The sequence below is a fragment of the Hesperophylax consimilis genome, chromosome 19, assembly GCF_061612785.1.
Source record: "Hesperophylax consimilis isolate HC1 chromosome 19, BYU_Hcon_1.0, whole genome shotgun sequence".
Lineage (NCBI taxonomy): Eukaryota > Metazoa > Arthropoda > Insecta > Trichoptera > Limnephilidae > Hesperophylax > Hesperophylax consimilis.
The window spans coordinates 25,093,875-25,114,231 of record NC_142854.1 but is presented as its reverse complement, the minus strand read 5'-3'; the positions used below and the strand labels follow the sequence as shown (position 1 = coordinate 25,114,231).

Sequence of the window (20,357 nt, the reverse complement as noted above, 5' to 3'; positions counted from 1 at the left end):
TGTGGATGTCATGCTGTTAACGAGATACTTACATTTGAAGCTAACGATAAACAGGCAATGAAGATATAAAAATACAGCCTTTGGGCCTTTTACGACTTGCGATAGGCGAAGCGATTAGGGCGCAAATGAGAACGTTTGCTATTCATGTAACGGGTCAAATGCTTACATTTGAACAGGGTTAAACCAAACACTATAATGCCATTTAATATTAATGATATTTGAAAGATATTTTTACTTCAGTGGTCGAGGGGTAAGGCTCTCGAAAAGCAAGCTGGATGTCGAGGGTTAAAATTTCGGTGTGCGCAAGTAAATTTTATTTGATTAATTTGTGTTATTTCACAATTTAGTAATTTAAGATAATGAATAGTAATATTTGCAGCAAGTTGTAGAGTAGAATATACTCTCAGTGTTGACCTAGTGTGGGACCACCATTTAGATTTGAAACGATGCTTTAAATGGCTTTAGCCATGTTTGGTGTACAGATCGGAATAGCTAGGTAATTCAATAAAGAACAATCACAAGAAAAATAACAATCATTAGTACAATCACAAGAACAATCACAAAAACAAAAGAACAATCATAATAATAATCGCAAAAACAATAACGAATATAAGAACAATAGCAAGAATAATAATAAGAATAATAACGAGAGCAAGAATAAGAACAATAACGATCACAATCACAAGAACAAAGATAAAAACAGGAACAACTACAGTGACAAGAACAATAACAATTACAAGAACAATAACAAGAACAATCACAAGAACAATAACGAGAACAAGAACAATAACTATCACAATCACAAGAACAAAGATAAGAACAGGAACAACTACAATGACAAGAACATTAACAATTACAAGAACAATCATAAAAACAATCACAAGAATAATCATAAGACCAATTATAAGAACAATCGAAAGAACAAGAACAATCACAATACCAATAACAACAACAATCACAATACCAATAACAACAACAATCACAAGAACAAGAACAATCACAATACCAAGAACGAAGATTAGAATATGAACAAGCACAATGACAAAAACAAAGACTAGAACAAGTTGAAGAACGAGAAAAAGAACAGGAACTGGAACGAGAGTTTGCACATTATTTTATAATGAACCACCAAAACTAAAAGTCAATATTGCCCTCTGGGTCAGTCCACCTCTGTGTATGAACCAAGCAACCCTTTTAACACTGACATAAACCCAAAGACAAGATAAGACCAAAAACTTTAATACTGACAGTTAAATCTTTGAAAATAATTCATTCATATCATTTATAGATAGGTATATTAGCATTGTATTTACATTGTACATTAATTTGTTAATTAATACGTTCCTATATATCTTTTTCTTTCTTCAATAAGTGTTTGTAATCTGTAATTCCATGTATCCATGAATAAAATGTTTTCACAGTTTTGCCAATTGAACAGTAGATAACGAGAATCTTACCGTTCTTTTGGCATTATTTTGCCAAAGAGATGCGTGCATTTATAATGTTTATAAATGAATGCAATTTCGCCATCGTATTGTAGTTTAGTGCTGTGCTTTGCAAAAGTGAGTCGTCTTTTTAGTTAATACAAAATTTCATCAAGTCACTTATCATTTCTTCTAAAAGGTAAATATAAATATCTACATTCATAGACTTTTTAATGCGAGTACCGCGTAACAGTCCCAACTGCTCTCGACCGACTGGAGACCTTGATACTACGACATCCCCAATTGGGGTATGAAGAGAAGTACCTGGCTATTCAGGTCTGCTCAAAAATTACGGCTTTCAAGCAAGGAACTTGCTACTAATATACTATGTATTATTTTAAATTGATATAGTGTGAAAATTACACAAATTAATTAAATAAAATTTACTTACGCACGACGAGATTTGAACCCGTGACTTCAGGAATCGTAGCCAAGGATCGTGACCACCCTACCACGAAAGCCGTCCGCTGAATAAGTATTACACATTATAAATTGAACAAAATCTGATGAGGCTTGAGATAAGCGATACCTGGTTGTCTCTCAGTTATTAATTCAATTAAAATAGTGGTGAATCACAATGTGCGTTTTTTTATTCAATAAAGTATGTATCAGTCTCTTTGACTGAGCTTTATAAAATGTAGAAATTTATTTCAGAACTCAAAATGGTTGGCCTCGCAATAATAATGCTTCTCGTCGGGATCACCTTTGTTGAAGCCGGTGTCGCTAGGTCCAGTAATGATATTGCCAATTTCAGGGATTTCTTGGAGAAAACTGTCGATGGGACATATGAAAGTAAGTTTGAAAATATACCAATCTATCAGAACGTCGACCGATGTATGTACATAGTCATATCAGCATTTAACTAGGTGACTCTTTAATAATTGTTTTAAGTCATTTAAAGAACAGTCACTTACATCCAAATTCTTTGCTAGTTCGTTCAACAGCACCACTCCCCTCGTCATTCAATGCTTTACCAGGACGTCGGTTTTATGATTTATGTCAGTTATGGTCATTCCGGATTTTGTTTCTGGATTTCAACTTTGTGGAAGTTAACGAAAAGCACGGAACAAGCCACAAAACTAGCAATTACAAGCATCCATCCAATTCGCTCCCAGCTGTCTAAGATTTAAAGCTACGACATTAAAAATAAAACCATTTATGTTAACCATTAAAGGTTCCAGTATGAAATCCTGTAATTATTTTCACTATAAAAAAAGTGCACAATCAAACGGGTAATAAATTAACTTTGACAACCATGAAGCACAGGACTGTAAGCACTAAACGCTGCTATTTGAAATTATTGCAAATGATGGTCGGAATTTCAACACTGGACCATGTGGTGGCGAACAGCATGCACCAACGTCTCAACGTATAAACAAACAGAGGAAACATAGAACATCGCGTTATACAAACAAGTTGCTCTTTATACCTAGTGTCAGTTTTGGTAGATAAACGAGTACTACATGTGACAAACTTACAGATATGTTACAGTTAGGAAAACAGTCGAAAAAAAATCATACCACATTGCCTTTTGGTACTCTGAATAAGTCATGGTATCGACTTCGGCTGTAGTGGTCTGGTACATATAAATCATAGCATCCCAAGAGGAATGGGCTATCGATAAAATTTTTAAAGACATAATAGCTAGACTTGCTTTCCGCCTAGTTTCCAGACTCACAGAATTAGTTTCCTCAAGTAAGTCGATATGGTGCATGAACCTAGGATAGGTTCCATGCGTCCGCATATAGACATACCTGAGGAATTTCTTCTGGATTTGCTCTGTAATATCAATGTACTTCTGGTGCTACGGTGCCCAAACATCGCTCGCATACTCCAGCTTGCTTCTCAGTATGCCATCGAACAACGCTAACATAGCATCTTGGTAATTGAACTGCTTGCATGTCCTAATGACGAACCCAAGAAGTTTGTAGCAAAACTGAGTGAGCTGCGATATATGGTCAGAGAATTTCAGTTCGGGATCAAAGACGACACCGAGATCCTTTACGGAATTTACAACGATGTGATATCAGTATCCCTATTAAAGTTGTGCTGTTAATAGCCAAACCGATATTGACATGAAATAAATAAGAAAACGTTGTTCGACGGCAACAATGGCGGGTCTGTCCATTTCTAAAGGTCAAACGGTAACGTACAAAATAAAAATGCTAATAAATTGAATGATGTTGTTTTGTAATACTAACTTTAATATACATTGGCGTCCGCATGTACTTTTTGACACTAAAAGAGTTAGTTAGTTAGTTAATGAAATCAATTTATCGCGTGTAAGGTTTATTTCAATTCTAAGAGCTTCGTTTGTTCACTTTCGTTCATTAATAATCCAGTTATTTTGTTTAACGAACGCGTTATTAAAAAAAGGTGTATATTGGCAGTTAACCGAAGTTTATCTGACGCCTTGGGTGCCGCGCTAAAAGCAAACAGTTTTTGTCTACCGACTGTCGGAATCATTTTCTGACCGTGTTCGCAATTATTGCTAACTGACCATAGATGATGGTTTTAGGCAATATTGTAATAATATTTATATCAATTCCATATTAGGGTTTTATCGATCAACCGTGCAAGATACCCTGAGGGTGTAGCAGGACAATATCGACAAGGAAGCAATATCGGTAAAATAAACTCCATAAATAGGGGACTGAACAAAAATGTCTAAAAAAGCGAAAGCTAGCAGTGTACAATGGAGTACTGATATCTACCCTATGTAATATGTATGGCAGGGAGCCATGCAACTGGCAGAGGAAGGATGAAAGTAGACTGAATGTTGTAGATGCTATATCCCTGAGGCGTATGTGTTGTAAAATCATAACGTATGATCGTGTAAGAAATGTGGAGATTCGCAGAATGCATGGCTGACGTAAGCGTAATGATTAAAATTAAGAAAAGGACGCTTCGGGTATGCCGAGCCAATGAACGAAGAAAGAAGTGTAAGAAGAATGTATGACGTGAATGAGAATGGTATAAGAAAACGTGGATGACCGAGGAAGACATGGCCATACATCAGGGTTGTATCAGCACTCTAGTGTGGACTGCAAGCTTCGCTTCTTTAAACAGTTGTAAAAATTCAATGCAACACCACATAAATCCCGTCGTTCTGTAACTTCTAGAACCATTAAGTCCAGAGCTGGCAGACCTCCAGAACGACTGGGAGAATAGCGGCAAGTTTGAGGGAGATATCGTACTGACTTCAGAACAAGTGGATTCGTTTGTAGAGGACTATGCTGGAACAAGGAACGCCATACTGAACCCTAAAAAGCTATGGACCAACAATACATTGTACTATAATCTCAGTGCATTATTGCGTAAGTTTTCTTGACTTTAATTTAAATTTATTGAACCCTTCCGTGCTTAGTAAATCAATCATCAAACATATTATTGGTTTTGGAAAACATAAATCAATAATAAAGTGTACTATCTCGCAGTCGAAAGATCGGAAGAAGCATTGCTTTTTACCTTTTGTTGGTCTGCACGAAGCAAATTTGTCTTCCAGCAAGTTAGACTATCTCTGAAGATCATTTTTCAAACACGAATTTTAGGCAGTAAAAAATATTTTAGGTGGAGACTGTTGCAGACTTGATCATTAATAATTTAATCAGCTATATTAATATTAAAAAATATATAGCTTCTAGGCGGCGTGTCGCTTAAAGCAACAATAGTTCAAAATCTTACACTACTTTCTAGCGAAACGACACGCAACAAAATACGACAACACTTTTGCCACAAAATGAACGAACTTCGCTGGTATAGATCAAGATGGGGAGTTGTATTTTAAAATCACGTGCACAATTTTCAATAACCATGTTCATATTACATTACAGATATCATCTAATTCGTTGGATAAGTACTGCTCTCAACAATAATCAGCTTAACCCTTTCACACCCGCATTATTTTTTTCACAATTATCAAATATGTAATGCTTGATTAGAAAATTATTTGAAAATTTTTGGTATTTAATTTTGTATTTTTTTTTAGAAAATTTTATATGCGTCAGAGGGTATTTTTTAAATAGAAAGGTAAAATAAACATTTATTATTTATTTATTTATTATTTATTTATTTATTATTTATTTATTTATTATTTATTTATTTATTATTTGTTTATTTATCTAACGCCCAGAGGGCTTTTACATGGTTGGTAGTATAATTTTAATTTGACAAATACTTTGAAACATAACATAGAAAATAAGAATAAAATTACATTTGATAAAAGCTATGCAACAAGTCATACAAACACAAGAAACAAAAACAGAAAATTACAGCTATTTGTTGGTTTACATGGTGTGTTTAGGAGTATTGTTGAAATAAATGTTATAAATGATCCACAAAACTTGCCAAGTTGGTATTGAATATGTCAACATAACATAACACAAAAGTAATACAAATAACTGTTTCATGTCAAAAATGCACATTTACAATGAAGTGTTTATCTCTAAGGTACAAACAAATAACATTTTAACTAAAATTTATCCAGAAATAAAGAAATAATCAAGGAAATAATCATCTTTAAAAATTCGCCATACTAGTCGAAAACATGTCCGTCACTACCAGTGTTAATTTGAATGAATATTGAAATTCATTTACAATATTCTGGGAAAAAGACTGTGATCAGTGAATTGAACTGATGTTATTATTATAGAACACATCTTAATGCGTTAAAATATTTGTAATTCGAGTATAAAATATTGATATCTCACCTTAAATTAAGTAATCAATGACGGCAGAAATTCGATGAAACTCACAATCAGCAGATGTCAAAATATTTATCGTTGTTGTGGCGGGAATAAGGATTTCAACCGAGCGGAAAAAATAGACACCACAGAAAAGACTACAAGCTATAAGAAAACGAAAACATGGTTTTTCTAAATTGCTACCGTTACGGTAAAAAAAATCACAAAGTTCATGTTAATTTGAATTAATACTGGGACTGAAAGGGTTAAGCAGCTAGGAAAGGACATCGTTGTAGGAAGTGAATTCTAATACTTTCGATATGACAAGCATAAATATTGTTTAATAATTTACAATTTGAATATTTTTATTAATTATTTTTGCAGTTGACTCCCATGCAGAGGCAATCGCGGAGGCGATGGAGGAAATTTCAAAATCATCCTGCGTGAAATTTAAGAAGTCGAAGATGTCCACTCCAAATTATGTTAATGTTGTGGTGAGATTTACTTGTAGTTAAATTATAATTCAGTAACTTGAACTGGTCTGTTGATTTCTAACTGTTCTATCTTGAAACTACATAACATTCGTGCAATATGTATCAACCTGTCTGTTCAACGCATTTATAATAAGACATTATATTCACATATTTATTATTGGAAACGTTTTAAAAATATGTCTTCCTTGGAAGAATAAGTGCATTCACAAATTTCAATTTGAAAGGTGCTTATGGGTACCGTGCGCCCCAGAAACCATTAATTAGATAAACAATACGGTCGCCATAGGTCACCCCTAGGTGTTTGCAACATTGGTAACTTGTGGTGTAAGGTTAGTCCAGTTGGTAGTGGATGCATCTGGCCACCAACTGCGTGGTGGCCGGATCAAGAAAAGACGGTTGAGGGAGATCCTTTGACCTCTCAAGCCGGAATCTCTCGAACTATCACCATGCTCCATAGTGAGAAGTATGCTGTCAAATGTTCGTCATTCCTGGATACACTGACACCCTCAATTCTACCCACACCTCATCCCCTTTTCCTCCTCAGAATTTCCTTAAAAAATACCCTTAACCTGAGGCAATTATGTTTCTCATCCACTTCCGTGAGGATTTAATGGAAAAAAAATGTGTTCTAGGGCTACAATTCCGGCTGTTATTCCAGCGTCGGTATGGTCGGAGGGGTTCAGACTCTCAACCTGGCCTTAAACAACCCGGGATCGGGGTGCTGGCGGCACGGTACTATCGTTCACGAGTTCTTACACGCGCTGGGTTTCTATCATATGCAAAGTACGCACGACAGAGATGACTTTGTCAGGATTGTGTGGGACAAAATCCGACCAGGTAAATTGTTAATTATAATATTCTTTGATGAAACTATAAAAGAGGACACGTTCTCGTGAGGTAAATATCAACGGTGCAAACAGGGATCCGCATAATGACTGCGATAGTTTGAGCTCTTAGCCATATATAACTGTAGTGTAGATAGATCAAGGAAGTTATAGAGTAGCTGACAGATGTCGGTGGTTATATATGGTCGCCTCTCCACTTCGTTGTGTATAGACTAAAAGCACGTATAATCGGGAACGAGTGTGTAGGATGGCCTGGAGGCCAACGTCTTCTGTATTGTACTCTCAAAAAATAATATCTCTGCTTCTCGAAATCTGGTCACCCCGTACCTTGGTACCTACCGTGGTGATCCTATACACTACCGACATCTGTCCGGTAACTCTATACCATCTACACTAGAGACTAGAACTATCACAATGTTGTAGGAAGGATGAAACACACAAGTTGGGAAGTTGTAGGCACAGCAAAATGAAAATTATCAATAACGTCAGTTTCTTAGAGCAGTACAACAAACCAAGTATTCAAGATTAAGCAAATCAGAAGTCGAAACCAAACTCAACAGTAGATTACACTTCATATTATATTTAAAAGGTCAAACATTACGTGCTTCTCATATTGATAGCATCATATTGAAGCTGTAAACTTAACGTCTAGTTTATGAGATGCTCACTCAGTCCAGTTTCATTTAAGACCATTTGATCTGGTCAACTGTGAAGTTATTCGTGTGCCTTATCAACATCTTCTTCAAGAATCATTGCTGAAGATTGTGGTCCCCACACCAATTTCTGCGGTGAACACTCTTCCACTTCTAACGGTCCTGCGTGAAGATCTTTGAACTACGTATAAACTTTCCGAGAGCCTGTGATATTTGAACACTACAAGGCGGTTATCACAAATATGAAATTATTGATGTAAAATAAATTTAGCTTCTTTTTAAAGTAACTAATAATGTTTTGCATTTTTTCCAGGTACTGAGCACAACTTCAACAAATACACTTCAAGTGTGGTAACCAACCACGGAGTGGAATACGACTACGAAAGTGTCCTTCACTATTCTGAGTATGGATTTAGCACAGATGGAAATAGGACTATTGTTCCAATAAAGGTAACTAGTCCTTTTATATATTATTACAACAGTTCCATTAAAATTTGAGAAAAATAACAAACAAACCACAAACCAAACTAACCAAACACACCTATACATGTGATGGACCGCCTAAGGCCTCAGTCTTGAGACACACTCCTTGCTGCATTCACGTATCTTTTTTCCTGATATAATGACTCATAAATTGGTTAATTCTTGGTTAATTCACTTGATCATGTCATGATATCCTCGGGTATCCCTGGTGTCCCCGTATTCTTCTCATACTCCTTTCTCTGTTAATCTGCTCTTCGTCTTTAAATCATCTAAGCGTAGCTGTCTGATTAATTTAGTTCGCATGAGACTTGTATTCTTTCTAGATTTCCACATTACGTAGATAAATTCATGGTTTTACACACCTCTGGGAAGTCATTTATACCTCAGTCATCCTACATTCATTCTTCATCCGCCAGTTCCAAGCCTCACTGACATTCATCAGTATTGATTTCAGCATTCCATAGTAGACTGATTGTCTCGTTTCTTTGGTCAACTTTTTTATTAGTTCATAATGCATTCAGTCCTCGATTAACAGAGTTTTCTGCACTAACCCTTCTTCCAATATCCCTATCAATCTTTCCATCTCTCGTGAAAATACTCTCTGAACTCACAAGCATCCACTTATTTCAAGTACCTATTCATCGTTCACAACTATAGTTACCTTCTTTCAACGTATTTTTCAGCTTGTCCATCGCTCGTGATCAATTGTGTTGTTATTTATTAATTTTCAATGTTCAACATTTTCAAAAATTTATTTGTTCCAGGAAACATCAGCCAAAATCGGTCAACGCATGGGAATGAGCGACGGAGATATTATGAAGCTGAATAGACAGTACAAGTGTCCGGGATATTGACTAATTACCAGAATTAAGGCCTTCTCAAATTGTCACAATAAAACACATTTACTAATTTTTGACGTCGAAAAAAACACATATAACTTTTATAGAAGTTCCATACAAAAATTCTAAAAATTACTAAAAATCTGTGCAGTAAGGTCGAACTTGGTCGAAGAGTGGCAACGTCGCTCGTATATAGGCGGTATATCAGTTGCTCTTGATGCTAGCTAAGTATGTGAATCCTCGCTCAAATTTAAGCTAATTCTAGCGCTTAATCATTACTAGGCTTGGAACTTGTTCCTTTTTAAACGCTGTGGATGGCGCTAGTACAGGGTTTTCCAATAAAAGGGTGTTATTTTGATATTCAATCGTAAAAGATCAATGTTTTCGTTGCTTGTGTGGCACGTAGCGCCGTCTTGTTGAAAATAAACGTTGTCCAGATCAATACCATCCAGTTCCGGCCATATAAAATCATTAATCATATCGATAGCGCAATTCATTCACCGTAACTGTCACTCCAGCCTCATTTTCGAAAAATTAAGGTCCAATGACTCCGCCGGACCATAAACCGCACCAAACAGTCACACGTTGAGGATAGAGAGGCTTTTCAACAATAACTCTTGGGTTTTCCGAGCCCCAGATGCGACAATTTTGCTTGTTGACGAAGCCACCGAGGTGGAAATGGGCCTCATCACTCAAGATGATTTGATTTGATTCACTCAAGTGAATTTTAATAACTTCAATGCGTTGGTGAAGCGTGTATCGTTCCATTTTTATTAATGGCGTAGTTTCTACTTGTCAAATGTCAAAAAATGACAGTTTCAAAAGTAACATCTACCGAAATAGCGGGCTATTCAAAATAACACCTCTTATTGGAAAACCCTATAGCAACTAAGTAGTAAGTGTCTGATATTATATTATATATATTAAATTTGATATTTACGTAAATAATTGCATACTTTCGTCTCGCCGAATTTTACGTAAAATTCCAACTTTTTTCAGTGTGGACTTAATAAAAAATTTTATATTAAATTAAAATGCAAGATAAAAGGCAAGAATTAATAAAATTGATTTGTAAAATACAAGTAAATATTCTGTAAAGGATGGGGTTTTTAGTAAAACAGAAATGAAGAGTTACGCATTTCAGATTTATATTTTCTTGTCAGTTTCAGAAGTCTAGCCTTCTCCATCGTATGCCCATGACAAAAGCCCATGAAAGTGCAGGATCGGAAGATGCATTTCGATTACTCATCGTCCAAGGATGTAGACTCCAGTTTTATAAAATTAATCATGACGAGATCGTGCGGATCCGTCGTTCACCAGCTGTAATGTATGCCAATGTGGTGTAGTGGCTGGAGTATTATTGTAGCGGATGAAGGTTAATAATAACACAATAATGATACGTGATCTTGTACTGATATTTATTGGGGAGCTACTATTAAAAAAACAATCCTAGTATGCATCGCCTTTTATACCATCTCGCAAGCATGCCATCTCGCTTGCACTTATACACATTCATACAAACACCACACCAGCCAAAAGGATGCCCACTGCTCCTGGCGTTATGCTACCTGAATACTATTTCGTTTCTGGTTCAATCGTAAGAGTGCAAACCCAAAAATGCAGGGTTAATCCAATCTAACGAATTCATAACGGTTAATTCGTAAATACTGGAGGTACCACACACCGAAACCATAGATATAAAAATAAGTAGAAAGATCCACACACATTGTTACTATTCCTTTATGTAAAGAGATCGAACGAATCGATGATTTATTTATTTTTTATTTGCGTTATAAACAGTCTTTATACATCCATATTTTACGGTTTTAGGAATTGTTTATATGATTGACCAATAAAATAAAGAGATAAAAAAATTATACCAAATAAAAAAAAAACATAATGAGTTCTGATAAAGCCAAAATACTACTAATTAACCAATAAGTATTTTTTTTTATTTTTAATATTTTCTAGTTTGATATTTAAACATGGATTGGGTATCAATAATGACAATGAGAGAAAGTGATGTTTTTTTTTTTTCGTATGATTTATTTGATTTATTTGATTCCTAAGTTATATATAAGTACATTTTTGTTTATTTGTTACAATATATGATCAAATATTTAAAGACTCCTCTTCCATAGAAGCATTAGCTTGTGGCTGGAAGAGGAGTGTACATTGTTTTGTTATCCAATTAAAAGTGATGTTATTCAATTGTGTTGTTATTCTGCTATCCAAACTTATTTTTTCAATTCATTCTGAAAGCAGAACAGGAAAAAATAATTAAAAATTACATATATCAATAATATAATAAGTTCTTTGACATATTTGATCGAATGTTATGAATTTAATGAGGTTCGTGTTAAACAAATCAATGTCTGAGCATAATCTATTAAACGTGCAACAGCTTCTTAAACTCGTAAATACATTTTCGAGATAATAAGTATTGCCCTTAATTAGGAATATAACTTATCTTAACTTAGGAATATAAAATGTGTCCCGAGATCGGTTAACTCTTGACTGACATCTGATTAATATTTTGTAATATGACGCTCCCTGCGATATTCTCCACTTCTGCCATCGGTTCTAAGGCGAGCTGCTTTTCTTGAAGTCCTTCGTTTCTTTGCGCAGGGATACGCACACAGAGAGATGGATGATGAGAGATGTTGTCATTAAAAACACTTGTGTTTTAATAAATTTATTTATTGCGTTCTAATTCAGATGAGTTGCAACGATTTGAGTTATTAGCTCAGAGGTGTCGAAAAAAAGTGAATTTTCTAAAAGGTTAGGATACAATAATATGACAATGATTTGCATAATTACTTTAATGTAAAGGATTCTACACATCGAGATTAGAAAAAATGAAGTTAATTTTGACATGATAAATAAGAAAACATTAAATGAAATATTATTTTGACCGGTCAGTGGTTGAGTGGGCATAGCGCTTGGGTCTCACCCGAGCGTCGCGTGTTCGATTCCTCAGCTGGCTAAGTCCTCCATCACAACACAAGCAACATTTTCGGCTTTCTGTGGTGGTAGTAGGAGATTTTCAAACATTGTTGGGTTATTCGTAACCCGGGAATGTTTGTCTTTCTTTTTAAAAAAAAATATATATATATACAGGGTGTCCGGAAACTCGTAGTACAAGCGGGAAACTGGTGAATCTACATCACATTTGGAGTCGATTTTGTGGTATATTTTTTTTTATTTAAGCTTTCGTTATCGAGTAAATCGAGTTTGAAGTTGATTTTTTTTTTTTTTTATCAAATTCTTATAAATTATTACTGAAGATCAAAGTACCCAACTAATTAAAACTATTTGAAAGTAAAACAAATGAAGAAACTCAGATTTGAAGCATTATTTTGAAATCACCCTTCATTTAACCCGGTGTAATCATAAAATATTTCTGCTCTGCAGGGTTAAAACATCCGTTATTCAACCCTAAACACCAGAAAAAACTTTAACCCTAAAATAGCCGAAAAATATTTTTTTTTTGGTTTTTTTTTTTTTTTTGAAAATGCTCAAATCAAAAAACTTTATGTTTTTTTGGGTTCCCCATGTGGTGTAGATTCTCCAGTTTCCCGCTTGTACTACGAGTTTCCGGACACCGTGTATATATCAGACAACTCAACATTATCTTATGAAGCACTACTAGATCTCTAATATCTCTGCATTGATTAGTCCTTAGACACATTACGCTATATATATATAGCGTAATCTTCCTCAGGAGAGGGGGTTTGATCAATTGAGGGACTGTCGCGGAATATCATTTCTTTGTATGCGATCTGTCACTTTGACAGATGACAGCCGCGTATTTACGGCGCTCTGAACTTTTTTCTGACCCTTTCTCCTGCCGTAGGTATTAGAGGGGGTCGAATAATTTTCAAATATAGCCTGGCTAGCAGATCAGAGCGCATATCATCGCCATGCTCACACTTATAACACATCATATTTTTAGGTGTAAGAGGTCTGTGTGGGACTGTATAGCCATCAATATGGAGTTATATAAAACGCTTTGAACTTATACCACAATCTGTCACCCCCTTTAAGATTTTTGGAGATATAATTATCATCAGTTCGAACGCGATAAGAAACATATTTCATAAACTTTTTCTGAACTCTTTCCGTGTTTGATTTATAACACTGAGGGTTCCACACTATTGATGCGTACTCTATGTGGCTTCTGACATAGGATATGTAGAGAATTTAAAATGTTTGTGATTTTTTTTAAACTGAAATTACTCGAAGTTTAAATCCTAGCATTTTCAAGGCCTTCGACATGATATGCTCGACGTGAGATCGAAGAGAAACTTAGGACCGGTTGTTTCGGAGAATTTGAACAATTCATCAAATTTCAACGTTAATTTGCGAGTTCTGTGAAAGTCCTATTCAAGTTCTGATATTATATCATTATTTATAAAACTCTTGGAAAATTACTACAATAACTTTATTGCGTCATTCGTTTAATGAAATACAATCAAAAAATGCTTCATAAATATCTATTGACCTACATGGTCCATGTAATTTTTTATTAACGTTATTATAAATATTTTTAGAGATCTCGGAGTTCTATTGGACAGTAAGGACGGGTTGTTTCGGAGAATTCGAACAATTCTTCAAATTTCAACGTTAATTTGCGAGTTCTGTGAACGATATTTTCTAGTTCTGTTATTATTTCAGTTCTGTCAAGCAACTAGCCTAGCTATAAGAAGAAGTTAACACCGGAAGGAAAAGCGAAGACGTTTAACATACATGTCAAGAAAACTGGGAAGCGTCAAACGGAGACTTTAATACGAATGGAAACGCGTGAAAGGGATTCAATAGTCCTTCAAAGGTTAACCATGTTCTGGAAGGCTTATGACAAGACCTGTGACTATGTTGGGAGTGTTAATGATGCCTATTCAATTAAGCTTCTGATCATCTTCACGTCGTCATTTGTGATAATCGTTTACAATATGTTTCTGTTTTTGACAACATTGTGCTGGACACAGCGAGTCTCAGAGCGACTAACGACTTACCCCTTGCTGTTATCTTCCATCTTTTTGATCGTTTTGCATATTTTCCATTGTTATACAGCAATCAACAATTGTTCACAATGTAAGGATTTGGTAAGTGTATTTCTGCTTTAATTTCACACTTCTCGTTGAGGACACTTAAAACAAATAACATTAAGTTTGCGAACATCCCTGCCAATCTGTCGTGTATTAACTCGCCAACAATAGTAACCTTAATTAACTCTACATGTTTACATCAAATATTTGTCAAAAGTCACAAAAGGCTGTTAATATTATCTCTTCAATTCTCAAATCATAACATCACATTTCATTACCTAACATTTTATGGACATAATTTATAAAATTCAACTTCTAAGCGAAATTCGGAATCTTTTGAAAACGTTTCCATCGTCGAACACACTTTACAATCTTTACTTCATTTAGAAAATTGGAATAATGTACTAACATTGGTAAACGAACATTTAGCATTAGAAAATTATCATAAACACCTGCAAAGGTAAATTGTTGGTAACTATGAGTAAATATAAAATAAATTAAATCATAGATGACTGTTGAATTAATTGTTTCAATTAAACAAAGGGACAAACTATACAGAGAAATGTTGAACTATCGAGTACTTAGCTTGTCAAAATAATAACATTAGAATAATATATTTTATGATAGCAAAATATTCAATGCACAGAAACTTACTCAATATTAAATACTATTGTAAACTAATTGAAAACGCTAAGAATAGTAATAAAAAAGAACATTATAAATGAAATTACAAACATAAAATATGTATTCTACTGTTGTAAATGATGTTAAAATAAATAAAAAAATAATAAGTGACACATCAAAAACTCTTTACAAACATAGTGGATAAGGTACTTGAATCCGATGGAGCTGAAACTCTGCAAATACATATTGAAGGAGATGAAAGAGCATCCAATTACTTCGTAAACCAAATTTATTCCATCCTCAAAGATATATCCCGCAATGTTTGGTCAGAGTATTGGCACATTGCTATTCAATCCATTCTTTGCTGCTGGTTGCGCCAATGCGCAATAGACATTAACTTATACATACATCTCATGCACACATACACACATACCTGCGACCACTGTACTGAGATAGTATTATTGTACTTTGTCCTACCTTCCTTTTTATTCCTGCTCATTTTTATGTGCCCTTTGGTAATCAGTATGTTGCAATAACCCGAACCGCTCACAATAAAACCGCATCCGCGTGAGATCTCATCGATCTCATGAGATATCGTGCAAGCCGCTTCGTGTTAAGTGACATTGTTGTGAGGAGAAAAGACAGGAAGAAGCAAGTGCCTTTCCTAATGGTGAGTCCTTCCTTTATCCGTACAACAAATACTGTCTTATGTGCAGTGGTCGTTGCTCAATCATCCAAGGTCCTTCGACAATTATTTCTTACACTATCATAAAAACAACTTCATAACTTCTTATATACCAGCTGCTATGCCTCGATACAAAAGCGTGATTTCTACAATTCCCCCATTTCTCCAAAAAATAAATTTCCTCACGAGGATTGGACATTGTTCTGTTACTTCTCGTCTTTTTTTTAAATTCACATGCTTGACTCCTCAAATTGTACATTCTGTGGTATAGAAGTGGGAACATTACATCTCATAGTTTTTGGCTGTCCCTCTCTAAACAAACATCCTCTCTTCTATCAAGCATTATCTAAAATTGCATCTCCTCCATTCAACATCTCATTTCTTCTAAGTCTGAATTCGACTCCAATATTCCATACAATTTTGAAATTTGCCCATTTAAAAAAAAACAGATGTGTTAATTCACCTCCCCTTTCTCCATAATTTAAAGTTGTGGCCTAGAACATCCTTGAAGAGTGAAAATCAGAAACAATTGAAAAAAAACATGATAATAATAAAGAATGTAGTGTAAAAATCAGAACATTTTTATACATATATGGACGACGATTAGGTAATACAAAAATAAATAAAATAATATACAGTGGAAAAGCCAGGCAGTACTTCTTAGTATAGAGAATAACAAGTTCTATTTCGTAAGGTTTTCAATTTCATCGTAATCTTTTCTCATTAGTCATTCATTGATGTTTTGTTGAAGGAATACGTATTAGTAATTGCTATGATCTGTAGAGGCAGTTTGTTGTGTTATATAGGTTGTGGTATATTTCTGTACCAAAAGTTTCTCTTGCAGGATTGCTTGAACTGTATCAGAGGACTTAGCTTAATTATTTCCATGCAGAGTCCTCAAGACCAATTAGATCCCCGTTGAATGAGTTATTGGATATTATTAGTGCACTAGCGCAGACCCGCAAAAAATCACGGTATTTTGGACTTATTATTTAAACATTATCTCATTTCGCTTTGTTATTTAAACATTTTGTATGTTTTCGTGGTAATACTTGTAAAGTTCGGTAATTGTTTAATATTGTCTACATTTGTTGAATTGAGATTGGCCTGAGTTAGAACTGTACAGTCGAGTTCAGTTTTTAAAAGACTAATGACGGGTTGTTTCTGAGAATTTGAACAATTCATCAAATTTCAATCTTCATTTTGGGTTCTGTGAAAGTCCTATTCAAGTTCTGTTACTATATCATTATAGGCTAGTTGCTTGACAGAACTGAACTTGAAAAAAATCTTCCATAGAACTTGAAATTTGAAGAATTGTTCAAATTCTTCGAAATAACCCGTCCTAGGAGTGCACAATAATTCAGTAATGTTTTTGTTAATGCTTCCAATATTTAAATGAAATTTGTTACATTTTTAAACACAAGGTTGTAGTGAAAAAAATTATTACATATTTTTTCTTCTAATAAAATTAATACTTGCTAGTTCTTTCGTAATATTAGTCACCATAATTTGAAGTCATTTGTTATATTTCTGTTGAGTTGTATATAATAATATTATTAGGGATAATTCATGAACTGTAATAGTGCAATAATTTGACGGTGTTATTACTGCATGCTTTACTAACTCGATTTTAATAACTCGATTCTTCGTTTCTTGGCCCAAGCTTGGCTAGTAGGTACTAGGAGCTAGATTTGGTCTATTCATAATAATCTTATCTTATCTCAATCTGTGGAAGTTTTACAAACATATTGGTTTACATTAAATTTATTATTAGTTTCGTTTAAAATAGAGTCATTAATTTAACGTTGGTGCCAAAAATAACTTTAAAAAAATTATTGGCAATATTATATAAATAAGTATAGGCGAGTATGTTCTTAACACATTATTTGCGAGAAACGAAAAAACTCGTCATACGCCTTTTTACAGTAAGACGCGGGAGACGAGTTAACTCGTTTTGTTGCGCAAAGCGGTAAGGAGCGGGAAACTTGTAAACAAGGGGTTCTAAATGGGTGCGGGGTCATGTGTTTTCTATTGTCGGCGGTACCCGATCTATCTACCTGTCAATACAATGAATTTGAAACACAAAAAAATAAAAATAATAAAACCCCGTATGTTCCGCTCACAAACTACGTAGTGAAACGCGGTACATGTGCAAGTTTTGCAATGTGCCCCTGCACAAAGGAAAGTGTTTCGAACGCTGTCACACATTGAAGCACTATTAGGTTATAGTTTTTTTTATATGTATTGAAAATTTCTAAATAATCTTGTAATTTTGTATGAATAAATTTCGATAAGTTATTTCGATTGTGAAATACTGTTTTTTAAATGATTCCCAAGAAAGTAGAAAGTTTTTTTTCATAAAAAAGGAACTACACACACATTGCTAAGTAAATAAATAGGGACATCTTTTTAAAGTAAAACACTGAAAGTTTCATCGAAAAATATCAAGTAGATCATAAGATATGAATATTTTGCGGAAAGCCTAATTTTGGCGCTTGCCCCCAATTTGGCGGTAAAATGCCCGACCATATAGTGTTAACTTATATTTGCTATCCTTTGCTGTTTTGCACGCTCATAAAATCTCTTTATTACTTACGCAATTCTTATTTCACATTATAGTTTAAGTCTTATACTTGAAGTTTTAATATTATGTAAAAGCCGAAAGCCGTTAATAATACAAATAAATAAATAAATGTTAGTAAATTAGGATGTTATAGACTCACAACAAAAATTCAATCACGCTTTTTCAATGCAGGTATGATAGACCGCCACAAACTTCTACCTTGGCACACACTCCTTGCTTCATTCATTTTCATATCTCAAGTCATACAAACTACTTTGATACTATTATTACGTTTACATCAGCCTTACGTCCTTTCCGTATCTGCACGTTTATCACAGTTATACATGGATTTACAACACGTACACCTCAGGGATCTCATTTCTAGAGCATTAAGTCTACCTGCATCATTCTTGCCTCACTGCCATACATCCGGGTTGGTATCAGCACTCAAATTAGCGACAGACGGATTAGTCATTGGATCACAGACGGTAGAGGGGAATGCTATCCTTGTCCTACCGGTATTTCAATGGAAGATGCCCGTGATCTTAGCGGCACCGGTGCACAGTCGGGAAAATAGCCAAACGCGCGCCCAACACATGTACATAGTGTACAATCTTTCACATGATAACGGGTCGCTCTATGATTCGTTCTTGCATTCAACGGCTCGACTATGGAATAATTTCGAGACCCAGGTTCATTTGTTTATTTATTTTACGGACATCGTACAAATTACAAAATAAAAATACGAATACAGTAAAATGAAAAATACAGGAGTAGACAAAGGTACATGAAAGCAAAGACAATAAGGCAGATATAATATAAGAAAATAAAGTGAGAAGTCGAATCAAGTCAAGACTACGCCGTGGGTCAGGATCACAGGACACTTATAATATTCCGTCACTTGTTTAGCGACCGGCAAAAATAATTCAGACTTATCCCAAAAAAGTTAAGGTTTTGAATTGAGTTGACCAGTCTCCACATTCTGGACAATGATGAATAATATCCAAAATTTGTCGAATGATGGTTGAGGAAGAGCAGTTCATTATTTCTGAGTCTGTTCGAGGGGATATTGAAGGGGATGAGTTGCAGTAGAGTAGGTGAATCAATAATACCATTCATAATTTTGAAGAAGCAAATGAGGTCATTTCTTTCCCGACGGACTTCCAAAGGAAAGAGGTTTAGAGTTAGTTCAATTTCATCATATGAGTATTTGCCTTTTTCTAATCCTAGCCTCCTAGCAATCCCTCTTAAGAACCGATGTTGAACAGATTCAATGCGTCGAATGTGGACAGCATAAAAAGGAGACCAAATAACACAAGCATATTCAAGATGGGGGCGAACCAAGGAGCAGTAAAGAGTTCTAAGGGTATTTACGTTTTTGAAGTCCGAAGAGATTCTAGTGATGAAACCAAGTAGTTTGAGGGATTTATTAACGATTGCAGTTATGTGATCCCGAAAATAAAGCTTGCTATCAAGAGAGACACCATTGTTAAGCAAATATTATTAAGTTTTTTTTTTTTTGAAGTGAAACTTCTTTACGCGCGTTATCAAATTTCGAGGACCGGAGTAAAACCAACTCATGACCGTCATCAAAAACCGTGATCATTTCGCTATAGGAGCCTAGCCAATATTATATACCTACTTTCGGTCGCTCTCCAAACTCAGCTTCGCGGTCTAGAGGCAAAGCGCCCGATTGTCGTCGTGAAGAACCGAGGTTCGATCCCCGCTTTAACTATTTTTTTTTTCTTTTTGTGATTTTTTTATTAATATTTTTTGATAAAATGCTCTCGTGCTGTGACTTTTAGATATTTTGACTGTATGATATTTTGGTCGAATACGTAATAACCGCGGTCTACAGGCAGAGCGTTCGACACTCGTTATGCAGGACCCGGGTTCGAATCCCATATTTTTATAACTTTTAATTTTTTTATCAACGATTTGTAATAATGTAGTAAAA

General features: G+C 34.8%; 1 protein-coding gene across 1 annotated transcript; it reads left to right on the top strand.

Moving 5' to 3' along the window:
• Nucleotides 1–2,146: 2,146 nt before the first annotated feature.
• On the top strand, nt 2,147–9,495 carry LOC149415038 (zinc metalloproteinase nas-4-like). Its single transcript, XM_089642982.1, has 6 exons — nt 2,147–2,276; nt 4,607–4,801; nt 6,551–6,660; nt 7,293–7,497; nt 8,472–8,608; nt 9,406–9,495. Exons 1-6 carry the CDS (start codon nt 2,147–2,149, stop codon nt 9,493–9,495), a joined length of 867 nt encoding a protein of 288 aa, XP_089499108.1.
• The last annotated feature ends 10,862 nt before the right edge of the window (nt 9,496–20,357 follow it).